Source organism: Chanos chanos, chromosome 4 (genome assembly GCF_902362185.1).
Source record: "Chanos chanos chromosome 4, fChaCha1.1, whole genome shotgun sequence".
Lineage (NCBI taxonomy): Eukaryota > Metazoa > Chordata > Actinopteri > Gonorynchiformes > Chanidae > Chanos > Chanos chanos.
In genome coordinates this window covers 33,889,140-33,910,421 of record NC_044498.1, presented here as the reverse complement: position 1 = coordinate 33,910,421, position 21,282 = coordinate 33,889,140, and the positions used below count along the sequence as shown (strand labels likewise).

Below are 21,282 nucleotides of genomic sequence, written 5' to 3'. Positions count from 1 at the left end.
TACATTTAAAATAATGTACCCACAGGTTGTGGGAAGAAGATGAATCAGTCCTCAACCTCCCTTTTTGGTGGTGATTTATATATATATATATATATATATATATATATATATATATATATATATATATATATATACACATACACACACACACACACATACATACATATATGTATGTATGTATGTATGTATGTATGTATATAAGGTACATACATACACACAGAGACAATCTTCAAATAGGCAAATATTAGTTTGAATAGTGGTCTCACAGGAATGGCTACAGACACATATAACTAAGATGGAAGATTTTTTAATTTTCATGAGGAATTATATTTTTAGAGTGTAAAGTGCTTACTAATTTTGACATGTTGCATCTCTGCAATTGAACTTGCAGGCATGTAATTTTAGAGGAAGTCTTTTATAACAGTTGACTCAGAATCTAGACGGATGACTTTGTCCCTCTGTACTTAAAGCACTCATTAAAAGACATGTTATGATTTGCTAGATGATGTTTTTGCTCTGTTTCATTCTCTTTGTCTCTTCCCCTCTACTGCTTAGCGACCGTTGTTAAGGAAATCATGTGACTGAGCCGTACAAATGCAGGAGCAACAAGTTTATTTCACAAAGGACATTTTTTCCCTATCATTCACAAGATCCTAAAAGCACAAACTGTAGGCAGCTTATATGAAAAATCTTTTAAGAACATTCTTTTTCTTTGCATTAACTACATGACCTTGCTGTTTGCTAACATATTCACGCACAATAATCTGCATATTACTGATCTACTGAGCAGCTCATTGACAAATCGTATATTTTGACAACATATCTACCTTTGAGTCATATACAACAAATACATCATGTTTAGAAATCCATCATTGTCGACCTAAGCATGTTTTTCCTTCTTTTTCTCAGCATGCAGCAGACTACTGCAATGACGAGGAGGGAGTGATAGAGAGACAGCGAGAGAGAGAGAGAGAGAGAGAGAGAGAGAGAGAGAGAGAGCGCGCCTTGTTTGTTGCTAGGTAACAAGAAGAATGAATGTTAGCTCTTTTGTAATCAATTTGATTTCTTTTTTTTTCTGAGATTGCTAAAGTGTCCATAAGCAAGAGCTCCAACCACACAGACACAGGATAAAAGTGATTAACTCCTGCAAAATGTTTTCACCATCCTAAACACAAGCAGACAATCCAATCCATACCTACTTCAGAATAAACTCACCAGGCAGAACAGTCTATTTCTGTCTCCACTAACAGGGAGAAAAAAGACTGTTTTGGATATGACCTTGATTGACAATGCTACATTTTTAATGAGGAATTTCTCAAAAACAGTCCTCTATAAATATCCACACTGGATAGTAAACTCGGTGGTGGTGGCGGTAAAATCTGTACCCTTCTCACAGGGACATTTTCACTGATATGAAATACAATCAGATATGGACATACATTTCTTCCTTTTAGCACCTCCTTTAAAAAGCCTTTTTCAAATTACCAAGGCATTTACAAAAATGACCTCAAGCTATCTTTCCTCTTCTTCTTCTTCTTCTTCTTCTTCTTCTTCTTTTTATTTTTTTAAGATTTTTTGCTTTTATATTGTACAGAAAAATGATCCGTAAGGGTAGCTGTCCATGTTACATGGACAAGTCACAGACAGTACAACAGAGCTGTGTAAGAGTAATCCTGACTCCACCCTTCCTGTCAGACGTGCCCAGCGTGGTCCCCGGAGACGAGACAGACAGAGTCCTGGAACTGAACGCCAGACAAATTTACCCGCTCCTCTGAGACTGCTCAGCCCGCAGTGCAAAAACCCATGGCCAGAACACAGCACAATCACACAATGCCAGTCATGCACAGACAAAAGAGCCCAGTCCTTACACTTACCCCATCCCAGACAGAGGAACCGCTTACGGATGAGCCTGGTCCGTACCTTCCCCGTCACAGCCATGTAAGACTGCCAAGCTTCTGTCAAGACCCAACAGAAGGATGCCAGAAAGAAGAAGTGTAGAAAGGCTGTTGTCATCGTGCAGACGCCCTGTCGATACGATGCAGAGGAGAAGAGAGACATCCATTAAAATCTGGCTAGTGTCAAAGAAGATCAGCCTACGACCCTCGATCTAAACAAGACCTAAGCATGACCGCATTAGCTAAGAACAAAGCTACTGTTCCAGAGTTACTGGGAAAACTGGATGCTATAGAAATGCGCCGACATACTGTTACAGACACTTTTTAATCTTGGCAGTACAAATTCTTGAAAGCCTTGAACAATTGTTGAAAGACATTGTGGTGGCCTTGAGATACCAAAGTAGAAAAGAGAATGTAGACCTAAGTACACACATACAAGCTAACAAATCCTTTCACGATTGAACAAAAAGCCTTCTTTTGTGATTTGATCCAGATTATTGGGCTGATTTCTCAAAAGACCAATTTCCTCTCCACATTTATATCTGTAAATGCATTTCATTTTGAGACATGAAGGGAATTCAGCAACTTGTACCCAGAGGAATGGATAGTGTTGGGTGAGGTTTGGTATGCATTCCTCTGCATCACTGTTCATTTGCATGCATGGGAACAACCTGGGAGACACATTATACAAGGTCATGCATCCTGAGAAAGGGGGAGGGGTGAGGCGTCCTAAACAACAACGAGGCATGAAGACCATCTAGTCCTCACAGACACAGACTTTTAATGTCAGGATGTAAGGAGCTTTGTCACACACAGACAAAAGAGGAACTGTGTTCTTTCAAACCTATGAAAAAATTTAATATGGAAAAAATTGAGCCACAATTAACAACAACATTAAAAAAAGAGAAAAAAATATTTTATTCAGTTTGTAACTGGTTATGAGGACAAGCCATTTTTTAATCTTCCTGACACTTTCACTCACAGTGACTCTGACTGGACTGAAGCCCCTGTCAAACCCTGGTATCACTTGTATTAAATCTGTCAAGGTTCCTGACAACATGATGGAACAGAGAAAATAAATGACAAATAATGAACGGGTAACTAACTTTTCATGTTTAAACGAAACAATTTGCAGCCATTTATCTGAATAAACAAGACAAAAGGAATGAAATTCAATTACTTAGCTGTGAGAAATTTGGGGGAAAAAAGTGTTACTGTGTTTGGATACACAGTAAAATTGTGCTCCATCTCCAAATTCTAAACAATTAAAGCATGATTGCTGTCTTGTGTATAATCTTCCTTGGGCTGGCAATTGTAGTCAATCGTGCATATCTTTTTTAACTTCAGTTATAATAGTTTCAGTGTTTTGTAATTGCTGTGTTGCATAAAGTCTTCATCGCTCTGTTTTGTGTGTTGGGTTTGGTATCACAGTGGCAGTATTATTAGCTGGTGTCGGTCGGCCGGTCATTTGGTGACAGAGGGCAGACAGACAGCCTGAGCTTGGGCTCTTGTTGCCTTCACTCTGGGGATTAACCTGAGCAAGTCATAAATGGAGTGTTGATTTGTTAGAACACAGGAGGGTTCCTTTTAGTGGGAACAAGCTTGTAATGATGCTTTTGGCTCTAAGGGACTGGAGACTTTTAGGACTCCCTCACTATTCTTTGTGAAGGGCACATCTTTTGGCAGAGGCTGGTGAAGTGGAGCTGAAAACACTACATCAGACACTGCAGTAACACTGTTTGTTTCCAACGATTAGATCCCATACACCAGCATTACTGCATCATTCCTACCAGTCAAACACTCAGGTATGGGTCCATAAAACTAATGTCAGACTGTGAAGTAACACGGGAACTGGAAGGCAATGACAAGGAAGCAGAGCAGGCATCTCACATCGCATACACACATGAACAACAAAAAAACTGCGTTTAGTACTCTGTGTTCTCTAATAGTCCAGGCAAAAAATGGTAGCAGAGGTATAAATGTTGAGTACTAGGTGGAGTGGATGGGGAGACGGGGGGCTTGGAGACGTAGTTGAAAACCAGAGTGCACGCTGCCCTTTACAAAGGCAAATTGCCGGGAGATGTTGAGCCACTGTGTCCGTAACCATGGCAACAGAGGAACTGAGTTAGGCAGCATGATAAAGTACAGCGGGGCTAATATAAGAAACAATATGAGGTTGGGGGTGAGGTGGGGCTCGAGAGGAAAAGTGTGCCTCATATACGAATATACAAATGAGCAATAAATATTGATTTGTAGGTGGGGCCAGAAGTTCTACATGGATATCAGTGGAAAAAAACAGGCCAAAGGCATCTCCAGAGGAAACCATACACTAATACACTCTATACCATGTACTCCATATCTTCCACTTAATGGATGCTCTCTGATCCCAAAATGACATATCAGTCACCCAAAATGTGTCTCAATGTGGGCATATTCCATTAATCAGTATTGTCAAACGAATAATTTTCCTACATGTTTGCAACCTTCAGTAATTTCTTCAAATGTTTAAACGTTCTATTTTCTGGAGCCTGTAGAAGAAGAGAGGCACTGTGTTGGTGGGAGCTCTGTATGTAACATGCATACAAAGCCTTGAACTGAACGAACACTTTTTTTTTTTTTTTCAGAAATGTTCTTTCAGGCTCGGCAGCCGTTCCAGTTCATATTGAGCTCTGAAGACAGGATGTTTCATAAACGACTTTAAGGGCAGAACGATCTGGCTACCATGGGAACACACCACATTTTTTTTTTTTTTTTTTGCCATTTCAACTAGCTGCCATTTTAATCAGATAAAACATAAGATATGTGGCATGTTAAAAGCTTTATATGTTTCGCTCACAATGCCCGTGTATTTCAAAATGCTTTTAAAATGACCTCACAATGAATTAAGGAAAGATACTCTAGAATACATGCTGAAACTTAATTTTGATACTGTAAATCTTCTCCTAGGAGCTTGGGGAAACTCCTGTATGTAAGATGCCTGGTGGATTGCTTTGTTGGTTTTATAGGTCAAAGCTAATCCTTGAATACATTGCCACTCCACTAACTCAGACAAGGCTTTCCAGATGAAATCTTATTCCAAAGCATATCTTGAGATTTATGACACCTATTTCACATATTTTCACCTCTTGAAAAGCATCACGGAGCTCTAAAAAACAGCTCATGAAGTGTAGAGACATCACACTTTCGGGTCTCGTTTACTGGGTATCCAATCAGCTACTCAGGTTATGATTTGATGAGTCAAAACATAACATCAAATGCGCAAATGTCTGAGTGGACCATTATGTTCACTTTAGTATACGTTGGTAGACATAAAGTGGTCCTACATGATAGCTATGAATACATTGGGATGCCAGACCTGGAAGAGCTGTTTAATCACACTTTCTCTACAAAATATTCATCATTTATTCAACAGTGAACTTCTGAGCTGAAATACAAGTCGAATCCTTAATCCTCAATTTTACCACAGAAGCTGACAGTACGCAAACACAAAAATAGACACCAACCTTTCTCCACCTTCAACTACTCTAGACCTAGGAAATGCTCCAACTGCCTTTATTTTCCGTTGTAGTCCCTCTAAAGTTTAATCTCATCCAAACAGCTTTATGTGTCCCAGACAACCAGATGTATGACTCCATGAGTTTCATTTGATCAGAGGAGTCAAGCTGGCAACTTTTCTTCTGTTGCCCAGGACGAAAACACTTAAGTTCTCTCTGTCGCGGAAATCTCTTTGCTCTGTAGTGCAGATGTGGGGAGATGGAGAGAGTATGACCGCTCTCCTGACGTTACCAAATCCAGAGAGGGGAGTGGTTCATGTTTGTCCTCATGAATAACAAACAGTTTGGTTTTTTTTCCCCAGACAAGGGCAGAATGAACATTGGTGATGAGTAGAGAATAACTGCACAAATAACAGTCCCCCATCTCTGTCTCTGGAAGGTTTCCAGAATGTTCCTGTTTGTCTTAATGATACAGCCGCTACACACAAGACAGGAAGTTCTGCTCCATCATGCACATACTGATTTTCAGATGAGAGGGCAATTAATGATTAAGGAAGGTCAGAGTAAGTGATACAGTCACTTTTTAGCTGTTGTTTTTATGTGTTTTCAGATTTCAAATTAAACTCCGCTTAAGTGAGTCCAATCTCCTATGTTTTTAAAAGTTATTCAAGAAATTTTTGAGGGGTTAATTCATGCAGTGCAATTTAAATGTGTGTCTTCTAATTATTTCACATCAATCACAAATATGTTTCATCTAGCAAACCCGGAGGTCTCTGTTCTACTAAATCTTGGAACGTCTTGTTTTCACTAATGTTCACTTCAAATGTGTATTGTTCCTTTGAGATACAAACAGTGTCTCTGTCAGAGGTAAAAGGGACTGCAGCACTTAAAACGACAAATTATTCATAAAAACACCTGAACACCAACCCCCAACCCCCCTCCCCCACCTCCCATGGTTAAAAGGCAGCCATACACGAACATGTAGAAGAAAATGATTTTTACTACTCCAGTGAAGGAACGACTGAAGGAAACTTCTACATCTCCAACTATACATTATTAGTCACTTTTCTGAGATACGAGGATTTCAAGAAAGCTGAACAAATTCACTGAATTGAGAAAAAAATACAGAAGAAAAGTAGAAATGCTATCTTTTCACAGTAAAATTACTGTTCTGATTTGTTCTACACCCTGAAGCCATGCCAGACATTGTTTTAAGCTTAAAAATATTGTGCATTCAGGCAACAGAGTGGAAGTGTCTCCTCAAAATAACTAGCAAACTGACAACACTTTCTCCTGCCTCTCACACAAACAGAAACACAAACCGGAGAGACTGATCTCCATTTTTTTTTTTTAAGGGTGGTGGGTAAAGATAGGCGCTATTTTTTGATGAGCGGATCTTGCAAGTCCTATGTTTTAATTCTTTATCAGTGCAATGCATTCCCTGGGTCTGGAAAAGACCTTTGAGCGACTTCAATATCCCAATGAATCCAAATAGACGGTGACACAGTCTGATCACTGTAGGCTGGATTCCATTCCCTGTCCTCCAAACACAAATGATGCGCTCCAAAGAAATGCAAATGATCATCAATGCCAGGAAAACACAGACATGATTTTGTAAAGAAATCAAATACAGATTGTACTTTTTAGGTTCTGCATAAAAGAACCCTGCGGAGAAAGAATTCAGTGAAAACAATTTCCTTTGCTGCTTAAACTCACCCATTAATTTGGTAGTCTCTACAGCAACTTGTAACCTTACCCAGTAATGACCTTGATAACTTGCATAGCTATTGAAATAACTTTCAATAATAACTAATAAATAATAATAAATAATAAGTTCTCACTTGTGTTTAGTGGAAAATCTTACAAATTTGTTTTACAAAAGAGTCTTTTCTTGTTTGAGTTCAAAATGAATAGTCATATTGTTCCACTCATCTCTTGTCTATTCAAAGATGCCATCACCCACAGTCTCCATTCTATATCTCTTCTCAACAAAACAAACAAACTTCTTTTTGGGTAAATGGTAATGTCTTTACTTCAGTTAACTTATTGCTCTAAAAAAACTGGAGAATCCTACTGTGCAGGTTACTGTCATAGTCATATCCGCCTGTTTTTTGTTTGGTGTGAGCAGGGTTGCAATGTATAAATTATATATATATATATATATATATATATATATATACATATATATATATGAATAGAATTGTATCCCAAATACAAAATCAGTGACACTGTAGACCTAATAATTTCATTTATAGCTAAGATAAGGAAAGGGAGGAAAAACTTTTTGGTTCTGACAAATACCTCAGTTACCTGTCAGCCTAGCCGGACTGAGCTATAACTGCGCTGCTCATCTTTCATCCTAAACAGAAAGGACAAACAACAACAACAACAACTATATATATATATATATATATATATATATATATATATATATATATATACACACACACACACACACACACACACACACACACACAAACAACATCCCAGACATACAATTCCCAAGTGAAATAAAGATTTGATTTAACAGGACAAAGCAGGGCCCCAGTATCCACAAACACATAAGTCAAGTGTGTCCACAAACATCTGCAGGGTTAAGAAAAAAAAGCAACACAATAACAACTCACAAATAACAATGACTATGGGGAACTTTGGTTCTGTAAAACCCCATGTTGACCAGGCTCTCAAAATATGGCCTGTTGTTCTATTCACAAACAACAATATTTCTCTGATATTTCTCTGCCAAAAAGAGAGAACTAATAATAAACACATTGTCCTGGAAACTTTGGCTATGGCGCCATGGCGACAGAGCAGGCCCATGCTGTGTTGAGCAGCTCTAATTCACTGAGCCTAACACTGGGGTCTGGATTGGATAGCCCTGTAATGACTCCCGTTTACTTTACACACAACTACTGCTGACGGATTATACGAGACTAACACAGTTTGGGAAAGATGACTGTTACCGTTGTTTCACTGAAAACATGAATGAAACAGCAAATCTCTGCGGCAGCCCACTTAGTTCAACACAGATTAACAAACACATTTCACAGTAAGTGAAGGGGCATAAAACAATCATGAAATCATTATCATCACTAAATCATTAGCATCATTAAATCTATTTTCTTTCTTTCTTTCTTTCTTTTTTTTTTACTCTTCTCATAATGTTTAATATGTTGAACTTCCATTCAAAGCAGGAGATTTCACTTTAAAGAGTAGTCAAAGCAGAAAGGTCTGTGCCGTGGACACAGAGTGGGAGAAGTGATGTCGGGTGGAATGAATGCTTTAGATGACAGAATGCTTGATTAACACTGACAGGCCCTCAAATCAGCTCAGCATTAAGAGAAGCCTGGGGCCTCCAGCATTCCATCCTTTGGACAGCATGTCAGATTTGTGATGCAAGCCACAAGCAAACGCACAACCAAATCCATTCATCTGTACTACCAATGTATCCTCTCCTTCTCAAAACCAGATGGAAAACTGACCTCAAAATATACAAATGTCAGCTGTTATATGAGAACATAGTAGGAGCGTATTCAAAATTACACACTAACCACTGACAAAGAGTCAGATCAAAAGACAGAAAAATAATGTATTGCACACAGTGTGATTGTTAGCGATGTAGAATCAAATCCTTTCATCTTCACTAAAGTTGTTGTTGTTTGAGAATATGGCAGTTGTTTATTCAGTGTTCTATGGTATCAAGTCACATAAGATGCACTGATGACTGATGATGAGTCAATGCAAAAATACTTTGTTACCATATGTATTCACAGAGCATACTATTGTTTTATTTGATTATTTATGTCAAAGCAGACCAATGCACTCCAGCTGTCTCAATTATATATGACCAGCTAAAACATATTATCATAGTGCATTTATATAGGGCTGAGATATATATATATATATATATATACACACACACACACACACACACACACACACACACACACACATATATATATATATATATATATATATATATATATATATATATATATATATATGTATATATACACACACAAACACACACACACATACATACTGTATATATACTGTTACCACTACAATAATGTAAAATCATTTCACATCAATATAACGACTACTACCACATATGTGACCACACTGCACTAGTCAGCAAATAGCCTATATTATTAAAAAAAAAATCATATTTGGGGAAAGAAAACATCTCTCTATTTTTTTTTTCATGGGAATACTCCTCCTTCTATCCTGCGGTATTCAACAGAATCTGAGTATTATTTGAATTGTAAATGCTGCTGCTTCTCCATATCTCAAACAAAATGAACTGGTGCACCGAAAATGGCTGCTCTCTTCCAAGGCTGTTTGTGGATATACCCATAAAAAAGAAAAAAAGACAAAAAAGAAAAAGAGAGAGAGAGAGAGAGGGAGAGAGAGAGAGTGAGAGAGAGAGAGAGAGATGTCCGTGTGACAGAGCAATGTGTCATTCTGTAACCCTGTTGACTCACTTACAGCGGATTCTGTGTGGGCTGGGGACAAATAACAGTCTCCTCTGCACCAAGCCTCTCTTCAGAGAATAATGTGTGCCCTCTGCTTATTCTCTTAAACCTAATGAGCCTGCTTGTGTTGCAGAAAAGAATAAACTTCTGTTTGGTTTACTCATTGGAGGATGTTTCCTTTCTACTTCCTGCTGTCATGTTAATAACCAGTCATGAGTATTCAGTGTTACCGAAATAACAGAGGATTGTTTTACTCCATCTCTGACCATCTGCCTGTGTGTGTATTGTTAAATATGCTACGCTAATTTTAATGTATTTATTCAGTGATGCTGTCGTTTCTGTTTTATGTAACATTCTGCTACGGTCTAACTGTATTCTTGACAAAGAACTCAAGCTAAATGTTGATACGGTTGAATAATGTTGATAAATGTTGAATAAGAAAAAAAAATAAAAACAAAACAAAACAAAAACAAAACAAAACAAAAAAAACCAAATGCGAAAAGATTTTCTGTGAATGTGGCTTTGCTCTCAGATGGTGTGCTATAATACCCTAGCCAACATTCCAAACTTTACTTACTTTTCATTCTTTGTAACACGTGCCATGCGATAAATATTCCAAGATGGTTGAGGGTCCCAGAGGTTGTGCTGGGGGACTTACATAACTAGGCCACTTATGCTTGAACTCTTACAACCAAAGGGATACAACCAAAAGGCACCAAGGATACATTCACATGCAACTTATTTTTTCTTTCAACTGTCCTTACAAGAACTCCAGAGCTGAATATGCACTTCTAATGCTCACTGCGTATGCAAATGTAAGGAATGATAATTTAGTAGGGACATAATGGCCACAGATGTGCCATAAGTTAACTTTACCACCAGGCAGCTGGTTCAAACCGTCGGCTAACATTTTGCTTTGAGCTGCAGAGAGCAATTATCCAATATGATGGACTGAAATGTCTAAAACCATGAAAGTAATTAAAACAAAACAAAAACAACAAAAAAAAAACCCTGACATATCCTTACATAGCTTTTCTAGTCCCACACTTCTAGTTACTGTATGAGATTAATTAGTCCTGCTTTCTTGGCAGTATCCTGTCGAAGAAAAGGAAAAATCTTTTGATGATAAAAGGCCTCGATTAAGAATGTTCGGGAAATGGCGTAAGCTAATATCAATTTAAAGAGGACTCAAACACAACAACATTCTGGTCAAACAGACTGCTATTAAACTGATTTTATAGGTCTAAATCAAAGGGGTGCAGAGAGCAATAATCTACAAAAAGCCATTTTTTTTGGCAGAATGCCTCTTTTCCCAGGTATCGATTCCATACACACCATAACTCTACAATGACTATGAAGCCAAAGGTGAGAACTGACAAACTACATTACATTAAGCTTAATGTAGTGACACCAGCAGGTCGTTTACAAGGTCAGATTTTGGCTTTCCTTTGTAATTTTAATTTATTAATTGATTATTGCATCATTTGCTGATAAGTTTTCACTTCTGACATTAATGTATGACTCAATAACAGTTTGCTTTATTTTCCTCTGCTTTGAGCTGAGATCATGCATAGAAAGAAAGAAGGACAGATGAAGAGCAGAGGTGAGATGTTTGTGCCATGTGAATGTGTCACACTTAACCAAGGGGCAGAAACGGAGATTAAAGGGCACTGACAGAAGGGGAGTTACTTCTAGCCTTATCCTGCCTTTCTCGGAAGCTTCTGGGTGCCAATATACTTCTTTGCCCCTGATATGACATCTCCCGTTTTAACCAAACAAAACAAAACCCCTGCATATACCAGATAAATAGGCGGGCTACTTCTGAGTGCTAGAGGGTGTTGATGGCACTTTTGTAAGTGGAGAAAAAAAAATCAGATGCCAATAACAAATGAAATAAGTGGCATTCGAAGATCTTTCCCCTGGGCTATTATACACAGATATTAGTCACTGCAAAATTGTCCGTTGCCTCAAAAAGGCAGTGCAAAATCTACATTCACATTTGATGCCCTTACTAACTAAAAATGCAATTGCCTGTCAATAAAATCATCCTTTAACTGTCTCTATGCACATTAAATTGGCTAATGTGGGAGTATATTGAGTGGTTTTGCTGTAGCTTATCTGGTTTATCGCAGTCGCGCTTTCCATCACTACAAACACAAGCATACTGAGAGTGTCTCAGTCCATCACAATAAGAGTAATGTTTGCCAAAAAAAAATGTAATTGAAGATTCTCAGGAGGAAATGACATAAGAGCTTAAAAGTGCTGAGTTGTCATGACTAGTAATAACGGCTGTGATCATGAAAGGGCTGTAAAATATCAGTGATTTTGATAGAGAGTGATTTGGGCTGGTTTTTTTTGTTTTTTTAATTCCCAGTTCTTCTTCTTTAATCATCTTCATGGGTCTTTTCCAAAAGAATCAGAACTGTACTTAGTTTTAGATCTCCACCCACGCTTGAATGGTTTTGCATTGGCCCAACTCCTGATGGAAAACTCATCCGGGTGTGATAAAATTGCTAAGGCAGAGGGTTCATTAAAATTCGGACCAGCCCAATTCAAATACACCCATGCAGAGACTTGGAACTATCTGATGACTGACATGCTTGCTCTCAGCAGAAGCCTGGCCTGTTCCTTTGATCCTATGGCTCTTATACTATTTTGGAGATGTGGAGATGTGCCATGGTCACATATGTTACCAAAAATAAGTACAGAAAACAAATGGCCCAAACTTAATGGTTGAGATCTCGAACAAAGGCTGCAGTGAAAAAACACTGAGACATTCTCTTAATCTTAAACCCTAAATTGAGATTATGCATTACTACACAGGTATTAAACTGTGACAAGCAGATATGAAAATATAAGAGACATAACATTTGAACAGGTAGGTAGACCATAACACAGGAAATTATGTCTTTGCCATCATTGCCATCAGTAGTGTTCTGAGCTGAAGACAGGCAAAGAAAGGGTTGTTACTGCTCTGGTTACAGCATTTAAATCTGTCTATATTGGGCTGAAATCTGAATTTTGAATGTTTTTTTTAATCAAAAAAAAAAAAAAAAAGAAGTAGAGTGTGGAACGAATTATACTCGCAGCTACCGTTACAGTTCACTGCAGCCTAGAGGGCCTGCCCACATTTTCACATGCAGAAAACCAGTCCAAATATAGATGTGGAAAAGAACACTGGGATTTCATGAAACACACACGCAGACCTTTATATGTACGGCTATGTACAAACAGGAGAAATACACTCAGCCTTAAATATTTTTTCAGTGGTTTCTTAATTGAACTCAAAGAATAACGTTAAAAAATTACTAAACATATCAACACTGATGTTGTTTTATTCAGCAGTTGAAAATGTAATCTTATATTCTATCTGTAGATGCTACTACTTACATGGATAAGACAGACTGGAGGTATTTGGATTACTTCTTGAGGTTATTATCTTCTTGATGATAAACACACTGAGATTTTGTGTTGTAGTAAGTGTGGCTTGGATAACTGTAAAACTAAGCAGAGGATACGAGGAAAGCGCACGGAAATGGAAGCAGATTTACCGCATTGTGAGTTTGTGTTTGTCCCACCAGGATCAAGATGTTGGAGCAGATAATGGAGAGGCAGAAGTTAATTAGGATGATGGATCTCTCAGACCTGATGTATCTGTAATAAAGAGTAAAATCTCTGAATCATTTCATCCATGGACCACAATAAAACCTTGATCACTGCTGAGTATACCACATGACTGAGAATTCTAGCGGTCTAAAAAAACTTTCAGAAAAGAATGATATTTAATCCATAAGGTATATTTGTAACTGTACACTATGTCATAATAGCACAACATGGGTCCTTGTAATCTTCATATTGAGACTTACTTCCATAAAACAGCATAGACCACTGCCAGGGTGATCAGGGCTAGACAAGACAGGCCACAGCCCACAATCAAAGTCACAGATGGGACCCCTGAGTACTCCATAGTCTGGGAATAAGACACAAGGAAGGCAAGATGTCATTTTCCAGAACTTTCCAGAGTGGCTTTATTCCGATAATGATTGAGATATCGTGATATGAGGCATCATTTTTTAAAGATGGATATTGGTAAGTTTTCATTTCAGCCTTGTTTTCACCAGTAGACAAAATATTTACAGGATGTTTTATTTACAGACTACAACCTCGTCATTGTAAACAGCCTGTTTTGTTCGGAAAAGCTTGAGCATATTATTGCTATTACTATTTTTGCACATGACTGAATGTTATTAAGACCAGATGTAAAGATTATGATTTCTGTATTTACACTCAACTTTCTATCAGTGACAATGCAAAATGTATATAGCATGTAAACCAACTCATTGACAAATGGGACTGACTAATGGAATCTTATCGTATTTTCTTTTGGGAAAAAATAATATTTGGAAAAAGTCAATTGAATAAGAAATTGTATGATCTCATTCTACTGTCTCCAAATGCCCTTATGTTAATTAAGCTCTGATTAATACTATCTGACTGCACAAATTTTAATTTAACAAAAGAGCAAATTTAGTTGTCACTGCTTATCAGATATTAGATATAAAGACCTTACTAAATAATTAAGTTCCAAGACTAAATTTGATAAGAAAATTACCTTCAGTCTACGTGTCATCATTTATTTTTAACCAATACTAACTGACCCTGAATGGTTAAAATGTTTTATTTGTTTGTTTCTTTCTTTTAATTTCAACTGAAAACACAATTAATGTCCAAACTGTGTATATTAGTAGAGCAGGGGTTGCTGGGGTGTTAACATGCTGTAGTGTTACAGGGTCTGGCTTTACTGCCTTGGATGAAACCATAACTCTACCAAAGGCCTCAGTGTTACCTTCCAACTTTATCTGCCTTCAAGTCCATTATTTATGACTTTTCCCAGAATTCTGTCGGATATAGCTCGGCTTTCTCCAGCACCTCCCAAGAGTCACAAGTCATTTTGACATATCAGCAGCGCGTTGCAATGATTTGAGTTATCAAACTTCACCTTACTGCATAACTGAGAAAGACAACACTATCATTATCAAAGACTATCCTTATAGTTGCTGTTGGTCAGCTGGTCTGAAAAAAAAAACTGTTTCTCATCTATCACTTTTTAAAAGATTACGTCAATAACAATAAAAAGAAAATGACACAATTGTCTTCATGGCAGTCTCGTTTTGCTTAATCACCGGCTCACATGTCTCTCTGTAAAAACCACTGTAATCAAAAGCTCTGTATATATTACACACATGACACCTGGCAATTATTAGCAGATATCAGTATTTATGTTGTATTCAAATAGTTTATGGGCACAAGAATAGATCACTCTCATTCAGTATTTAGCTTTATTATAAGTACATTTTCATCCCTATGTCAAAATGGCGTTCAAGGTAACTGATATGCCATTCTGATATGGTCTGAACTGATAACCCCTCAGTCCTTTTATTTGCTATGCACACATCACTGTTCCCCTCAGACAATCATCCTAATATCTTAACACTGAGATGCCTTATTATGTCCACAGCAACAAGCAAGGCAGATAGGATATATATTTTACAATCTCTGCTGTGATGGGTTAGAGGAGATAAACAAGATGCATGGAAAGTTGATAGAACACAAGCACGCGTGGGCATGCACACACACTCACAAATATTCACACTTACACACAAACACACACACACACGCACGCACACACACAGTCGAGTCTTCTATAACTGCCCAGCGATCGTTATCCTAACCAAACTGATGTTAATAGTATGCATGATAGATGATCTGTGAAACATGATTATTTCAACAAGCACACAGCTCACTGTATAAAGAGTAACAATCGCAACCACGCTTAGTAATACATAATATTTCCACAACTACTCTCTTAATTTTGAAGAAGTAAAGGGATTTACATTACTTACTATTTCTCTTGGTTGTTGAGCCAAAATGGCGAAGGTAGATACACGATCACATAAGCATTTTGTATGGGATGCATCGGTAAGTACGGTTTTACATCCTTTGGAGGACCAGGTACCCCAAGAATCGTTCCTGCAAGGGAGATAGCAGATAAAATTAATTCTGACCGTAGCTCGGCTTATCAAGATTTTTGAAAACCAGTCCGTTTTAGAACCTCTTTTAAAACATTATTAAATTGTCTTATCTCTCAAAAATCAGGGGAAAAAATAAGATGCAAAAAGTCAAAGCGCCAGGCGGTACAAAGACCATTTAGTTGAACGAGACAGAATAGCAAGGAAGGGGGGATCATGGAGCTGTCCAAATGCGCCTGGTGCTGATTGATTAAATTCCTCCATACATCGTCCTCATAGCAACACTTGCCTTAAACACGCTAAATGAAAATGCCTTGCGAAATGACATGCCACAACGAAATAACATCTTTACCGGGAGGTGTTGAGCCAAGCCTGCTAAGCGAACGCAAATTTTCTTGACGTTTTTAGCCTTTTCTTCTTTTCGAAGCCTGTTTTCTATTTCCTCTCCTTTTCGGTTGATCTTTTTCCCTAGCTGTTCTAATTAGCAGCTTTTGGATGCTTCCTGGGGGAAAATTTCACCCTGGAAACGGTGGACGGCATCAGATTGATACTCTGTTCCCTCTCTCTGGTGCTACAGCAAAGGGGGAGGGCTAGTAGCACACCCCACGACAGAGGAAATAATTCCTTTTTCATGTTAGATAATCCTATTATACCGATAATCTCTATATTCTTGTAACTTTTCATTTATGATATGCTTTTCCACACCATGCTTTGCTTATGTCACAGGTAAACTATCGCAAAAGAAGTCGCAACGAAGATCACCTCCCCATGAAAACGGAGTGGATGGTAGCTGCCAGTTTTTTTTCCCTCTCCACCAAGCCAAATAAAAGAAAACACGTTTCATCTTTATTGCACCTGCAATAATTTTTAATGTTTTAAAGCATACCAAGAATAGTAAGGCAACATTTATTCCATGAAAATATAACTACATATCATGTTTTAATTATTTTAAGCAGATCGCACACCAAGATTTATGAGCAACGGTTGTTTTACGTGTCTTCCTCTAGGCTGCTGCTATTCATTGCCTCTTAATTAATCACCGAACAAGCTATGAATTACAAAAATATTCGAAACGGAAGCCTTCAGTTTTCGACTAAACGGCTCTGTTGACAGCTGAATTGAAGTTTTGTGTTCACACTGCATTTGATCTCCACGTTCTCAATGGTTAGTTTTCAAAGGCGTTTTGATAAGGTGTACTGCATAAAGGAAACACTGTTAAACAATTTATGTAAATTCCTGTAGCCTAGCAAACACCAAATAGAGCTGTCGCATCTGACCTGTGCAGAAGGGAATGTGTAGGGGGAATAGTTTAATTTTAGCTTCAAAGAAGGGAATGACTACCAACTCATAATTCAGCTAATTTAATTTAAAGGAATTATTGTATCTCACTTATCTGAGAATGGAATCCTGAAGAGCCACAATGTTTGGACTCAGTGGCAGAGTCCACAAAAGACAGAAGCAAGTCAAAAGCATTCCCGAGTGAGAAGTGGTTCATATAGGACAGAACCCATTGAGTACACAGAGAAGAAACATCTTTCTCAATGTTACCAACAGAATGCCAATGCCTATCAGTTCCCTCCACTTATTAGACAGCAAAGAGATTAATTCTATTTTGGTTACACTGTCTATGCCAGCAAACCAACTTTAAAAGATGTATTTAATATGCAGTCAATTTATTTGATTTTCACTGCATACTAATGAATGTTACCAGCTCAACACATTGCAAAGAGTAAGTTGAACTTTATTCTTATAAATGGAGCAACAGTATCACAATGACACCTCACAGATCAGGCCTTATTCGTATAAAAACCTAACACATGTACAAGTCAGTAAAAGGCGAATGACAAACTCCTCATCGGAACTATGTTAACCACAGAACTCAGAGTTAACCACTGAACAGAGATGTACACAGAGCAGAGATATGCACAAATGGGAGCTACATTGCGAATGCTGAGGGAAAGGGAAACTGACAGCTTAATGCCTTGCTTGTGTATGAGATGGTGTAGTTCAATGAAGGGAATGCTTAAAATCTAGTACAAAGCATGTCACAGAGGTTATATGAAGCGTAAGGGAATATAAATGCAGAATCTGTAGCTGTGGTAAGGAGAGTTAAAGCACTGCCCAGGGGCAAAATAACTAGTCGTTTCATGGCAGGGAGAAGTCACAAATTTTCACTGAACAAGTCTTAACATTAAGCTTTTGTGATGATGAGTAATGGAGAGAAAAATGCGTGTTTTATGTGCAATAAACACTCCACATCCTTCTGATATCAAACAATTGTAACATTGATCAGCCTTGTTAGTTTTAGATGGAAATTAAGAACAAGAAGAAGCTGCAACAGACATGTGTATAAAACCCATAGAGAACATCATAAATAGTTTTCTTGGCAAGGCACAAGCATATTCATGCAGAATGAGTGAAGCTCTCCGTTCTTCTGTAACTCCTGACATGGTTATCAAATACATCAGATTTGATCAAGAAAAGACACTGTTACTCTACTGTAATGATGGCAACATAATAATGTGTTTTTAAAACAGAATTTAGCCAAAGCAAAGAAAATAATAATAATAATAAATAAATAAATAAAAGGAGAAGAAGTAGAAAAAGAAGGCAATGTCTTCATTATATAAACCACAAGGGACATTATTTAATCATTGGTAAAACCTCTTTTTCCCTCTCAAATATTCATATCATATCAGGATGTCTAATAGTAACCAAAAGGCTAATTTAGAAAGTTTGCAGTGCATCAAAAATAAATAAAAGGGCTACAAGGAGCATTTCAGAAGCGGTGAGGGGCACATAAGTGGTTTGGTGTTTTGTTTATTTCTCCTTTAACAACTGCACTTATTTTGCTTTTAATAACTTAAGACCTGAGGTGACTCCGTCTTTCCAAAAGACAAAGGCTACCATGACCATGACCATGGCCATGGCCATGCCAGTGCCAACTGGCCTAAGGCTTAGCCTTATATGACAAGACTGAACCAACAATGTTTGGATTCTGAAAGATCAGAATGACAAACAGAAGTTGTAAAAGGTGCTACTGCTTAAAAAACCCCCAGATTATTTATGGAAGATGACATTCCACATGCAAGCACATGGCTTCTCTTAACCCTGACCTGGAAGAATTTCAAAATTATCTTTTTGAAACTATGCTCTAACTTGACGGCTTTATCCTATACCTCTAACATAATTTAACCTATTCTTCCTTTCTCTGCCTTCTAAAAATGGATGGAATAGAAAGGCATAATTGCATCTGGCTACACTACTCAATTTTGAATTGTAATTAGGCTATGCATCACTCAAATCTCACTCTTGAGAAAGAGTAAGTTGACAAAGTAAGGATGTACAGAAATGAAGGAATATCTGTCCAATGCGCAATGTGGAAGAAAATCCTAAAGTAGAAAATCCATTATCATTGAGGACCTTTGAGATTCTTTGCTGATGCACTTTCATTTTCCCTAATACAGCAAGAGTGGGTCAAGACTGTTAGAGATAGTGAGAGAGAATCATCATCTGCCACAGTATGGCATTTAACAAAAGTAGGGGCCAAATGGTTGTGTGAGAACATTATTCTGATGAACTCTAAGTGTTTCCAGATCCTCATCTGTGGTAGACTTGGCTTGAATGTATTCCTCTACTGTGGATGCACAAGGATTGGATCCGTTTTTGGATTATATGAGCACTTTATTCATTCAACCTGCTTCTAAACCCAGTGATGAACCTATAACTCTTTATAATTAAAATATAAAATATAGAGACTTACTTTTTTCCCCCTACAAAGCAATAACCCTGAACAACCCTTACTTGCCTCTTGACAATGATCTCTCAGTTGTGTAACTGAAGCACAATAGGCTAAAGAGGTGCTGTTATACAGGAACTTTGCATTAGCTGTGAAACTACTGAAAGAAATGGAGTCGACATAATGGGCCTGTTTTTATCATGCTGGTTAACTGAAGGACATTTTGGAATTGTTGTCATTCCTTACAGCCTACTTTGCATATGAAAGACAACAGCGATGGAAGAAAAAAAAAAGACAATAAAGGTCAGGTCCCCATGGAGGACATCCTGTAAAAAATCAAATAGAGAGCGTCCACAGGTCTGTGTGAAAAGACATTGCCAGAGCAGGATCAATGTTAGACAGGAGCATGTCCATGGAAATTTGTAGGGCTGTCAATCCACTGTCTTTCATAGATAGGTGGAGGAAATCTTAAGACTGCTGGTCTTTATATTCACCATGTTAACTGAGCATTTTGTGAATATTGAGGATTCTATCCATGTCAGCTATCCATGGAGCTTGTCCAGGTTAGGGCTCAAAAGGGAACACTTCTATTAAATGAAAAACACATTCTATTTCAATTATGTTATAGCAAGCATCATGTCCATCTGATTCGAACGACATTTTCTTTTATTTTTTTTATTTGTAGGGATGATATTGCTCAAGGTAAACAGCATGCTATTGTCTTGATGTACACACAGTACATTCTTGTCAAAGGGAGTGGATGTGTACGTGAAACAGTCTAAATAGACAACTAAAATGGAAGTCATGGCATCACCCAATGAGTTTGCTATTCTCCACGCAAATTGTTCACTTTTCAGAGCGTGTCCATTACTGTAATCGTTTGTGAAGGCAATGTCTCAGCACACCTCACCACGCTTGTTTAAAATGAGCAAACTCACATTGGCATGCACAATAAGTGATGCCCTAACAGCTCTCAGTTTGTAAAGCCAGATTTTCTATTCAGGGTGGGAAAATCTGAAGTTACGTTTATGTCTTCCCATTCAGTGAGGCAAGAAACACTGCAGAAAGTTATGCTACAATGAGCACACAAATCTCTATATTTTAAGCTTTCAGCTATTATAACACACCAGGTTAATAGTTTCTTGCTTGGTTAACTGACACAGCTGTTATGTTTTCGGAATAAATCTTTATCTATCGTCTGCATGTACGAGGTAATGTGAAATTTGCTGATGGAGTGGAAGATTTATACATTTGGAGATTACATTCCGAGCTGCACATCCTGTGTTTTTCTTGTTATTTGAAGAAAATTCTTAATGCTAATTAGCATGCTGTTCAGGGACATACGCAATCGCATTACATGGATATGCTGTGAGGTGGGTGGGTGGAAAAAGAGAGTGAGAGGATATAATATCTGTGATTACGTACACAGATTGGTTTTGGTTTGTGCACTGAGTACACATGTTAACAAACAATTAATTTTTAGACATGTGTACAGATGAATAGTCATACAAACAGATCAGCAATAAAAGCAAACATTAGACATCAGCATCACGAATACACATGAAAACTACATTGTTTGGACTGGTTGATGGGAATGGAATATTTATTTCTGATTGTAAATTTTCTTTGTGTTGGGTCATTTTCATGCTT

At 37.7% G+C, this 21,282-nt stretch overlaps 1 protein-coding gene across 1 annotated transcript in view; it reads right to left on the bottom strand.

Annotated features, from left to right (window-relative positions):
- The window catches only part of adgrb3 (adhesion G protein-coupled receptor B3), a 114,451-nt gene that overhangs the window by 10,155 nt on the left and 83,014 nt on the right, over nucleotides 1-21,282 (bottom strand). The window contains exons 16-19 of the mRNA XM_030771272.1: nucleotides 15,768-15,894; nucleotides 13,731-13,834; nucleotides 13,416-13,518; nucleotides 1,875-2,025 (exon numbers count right to left, since the gene is read on the bottom strand). Coding sequence (XP_030627132.1) covers nucleotides 1,875-2,025; nucleotides 13,416-13,518; nucleotides 13,731-13,834; nucleotides 15,768-15,894 — 485 coding nt within the window. The remainder of the gene's footprint in view (nucleotides 1-1,874; nucleotides 2,026-13,415; nucleotides 13,519-13,730; nucleotides 13,835-15,767; nucleotides 15,895-21,282) is intronic.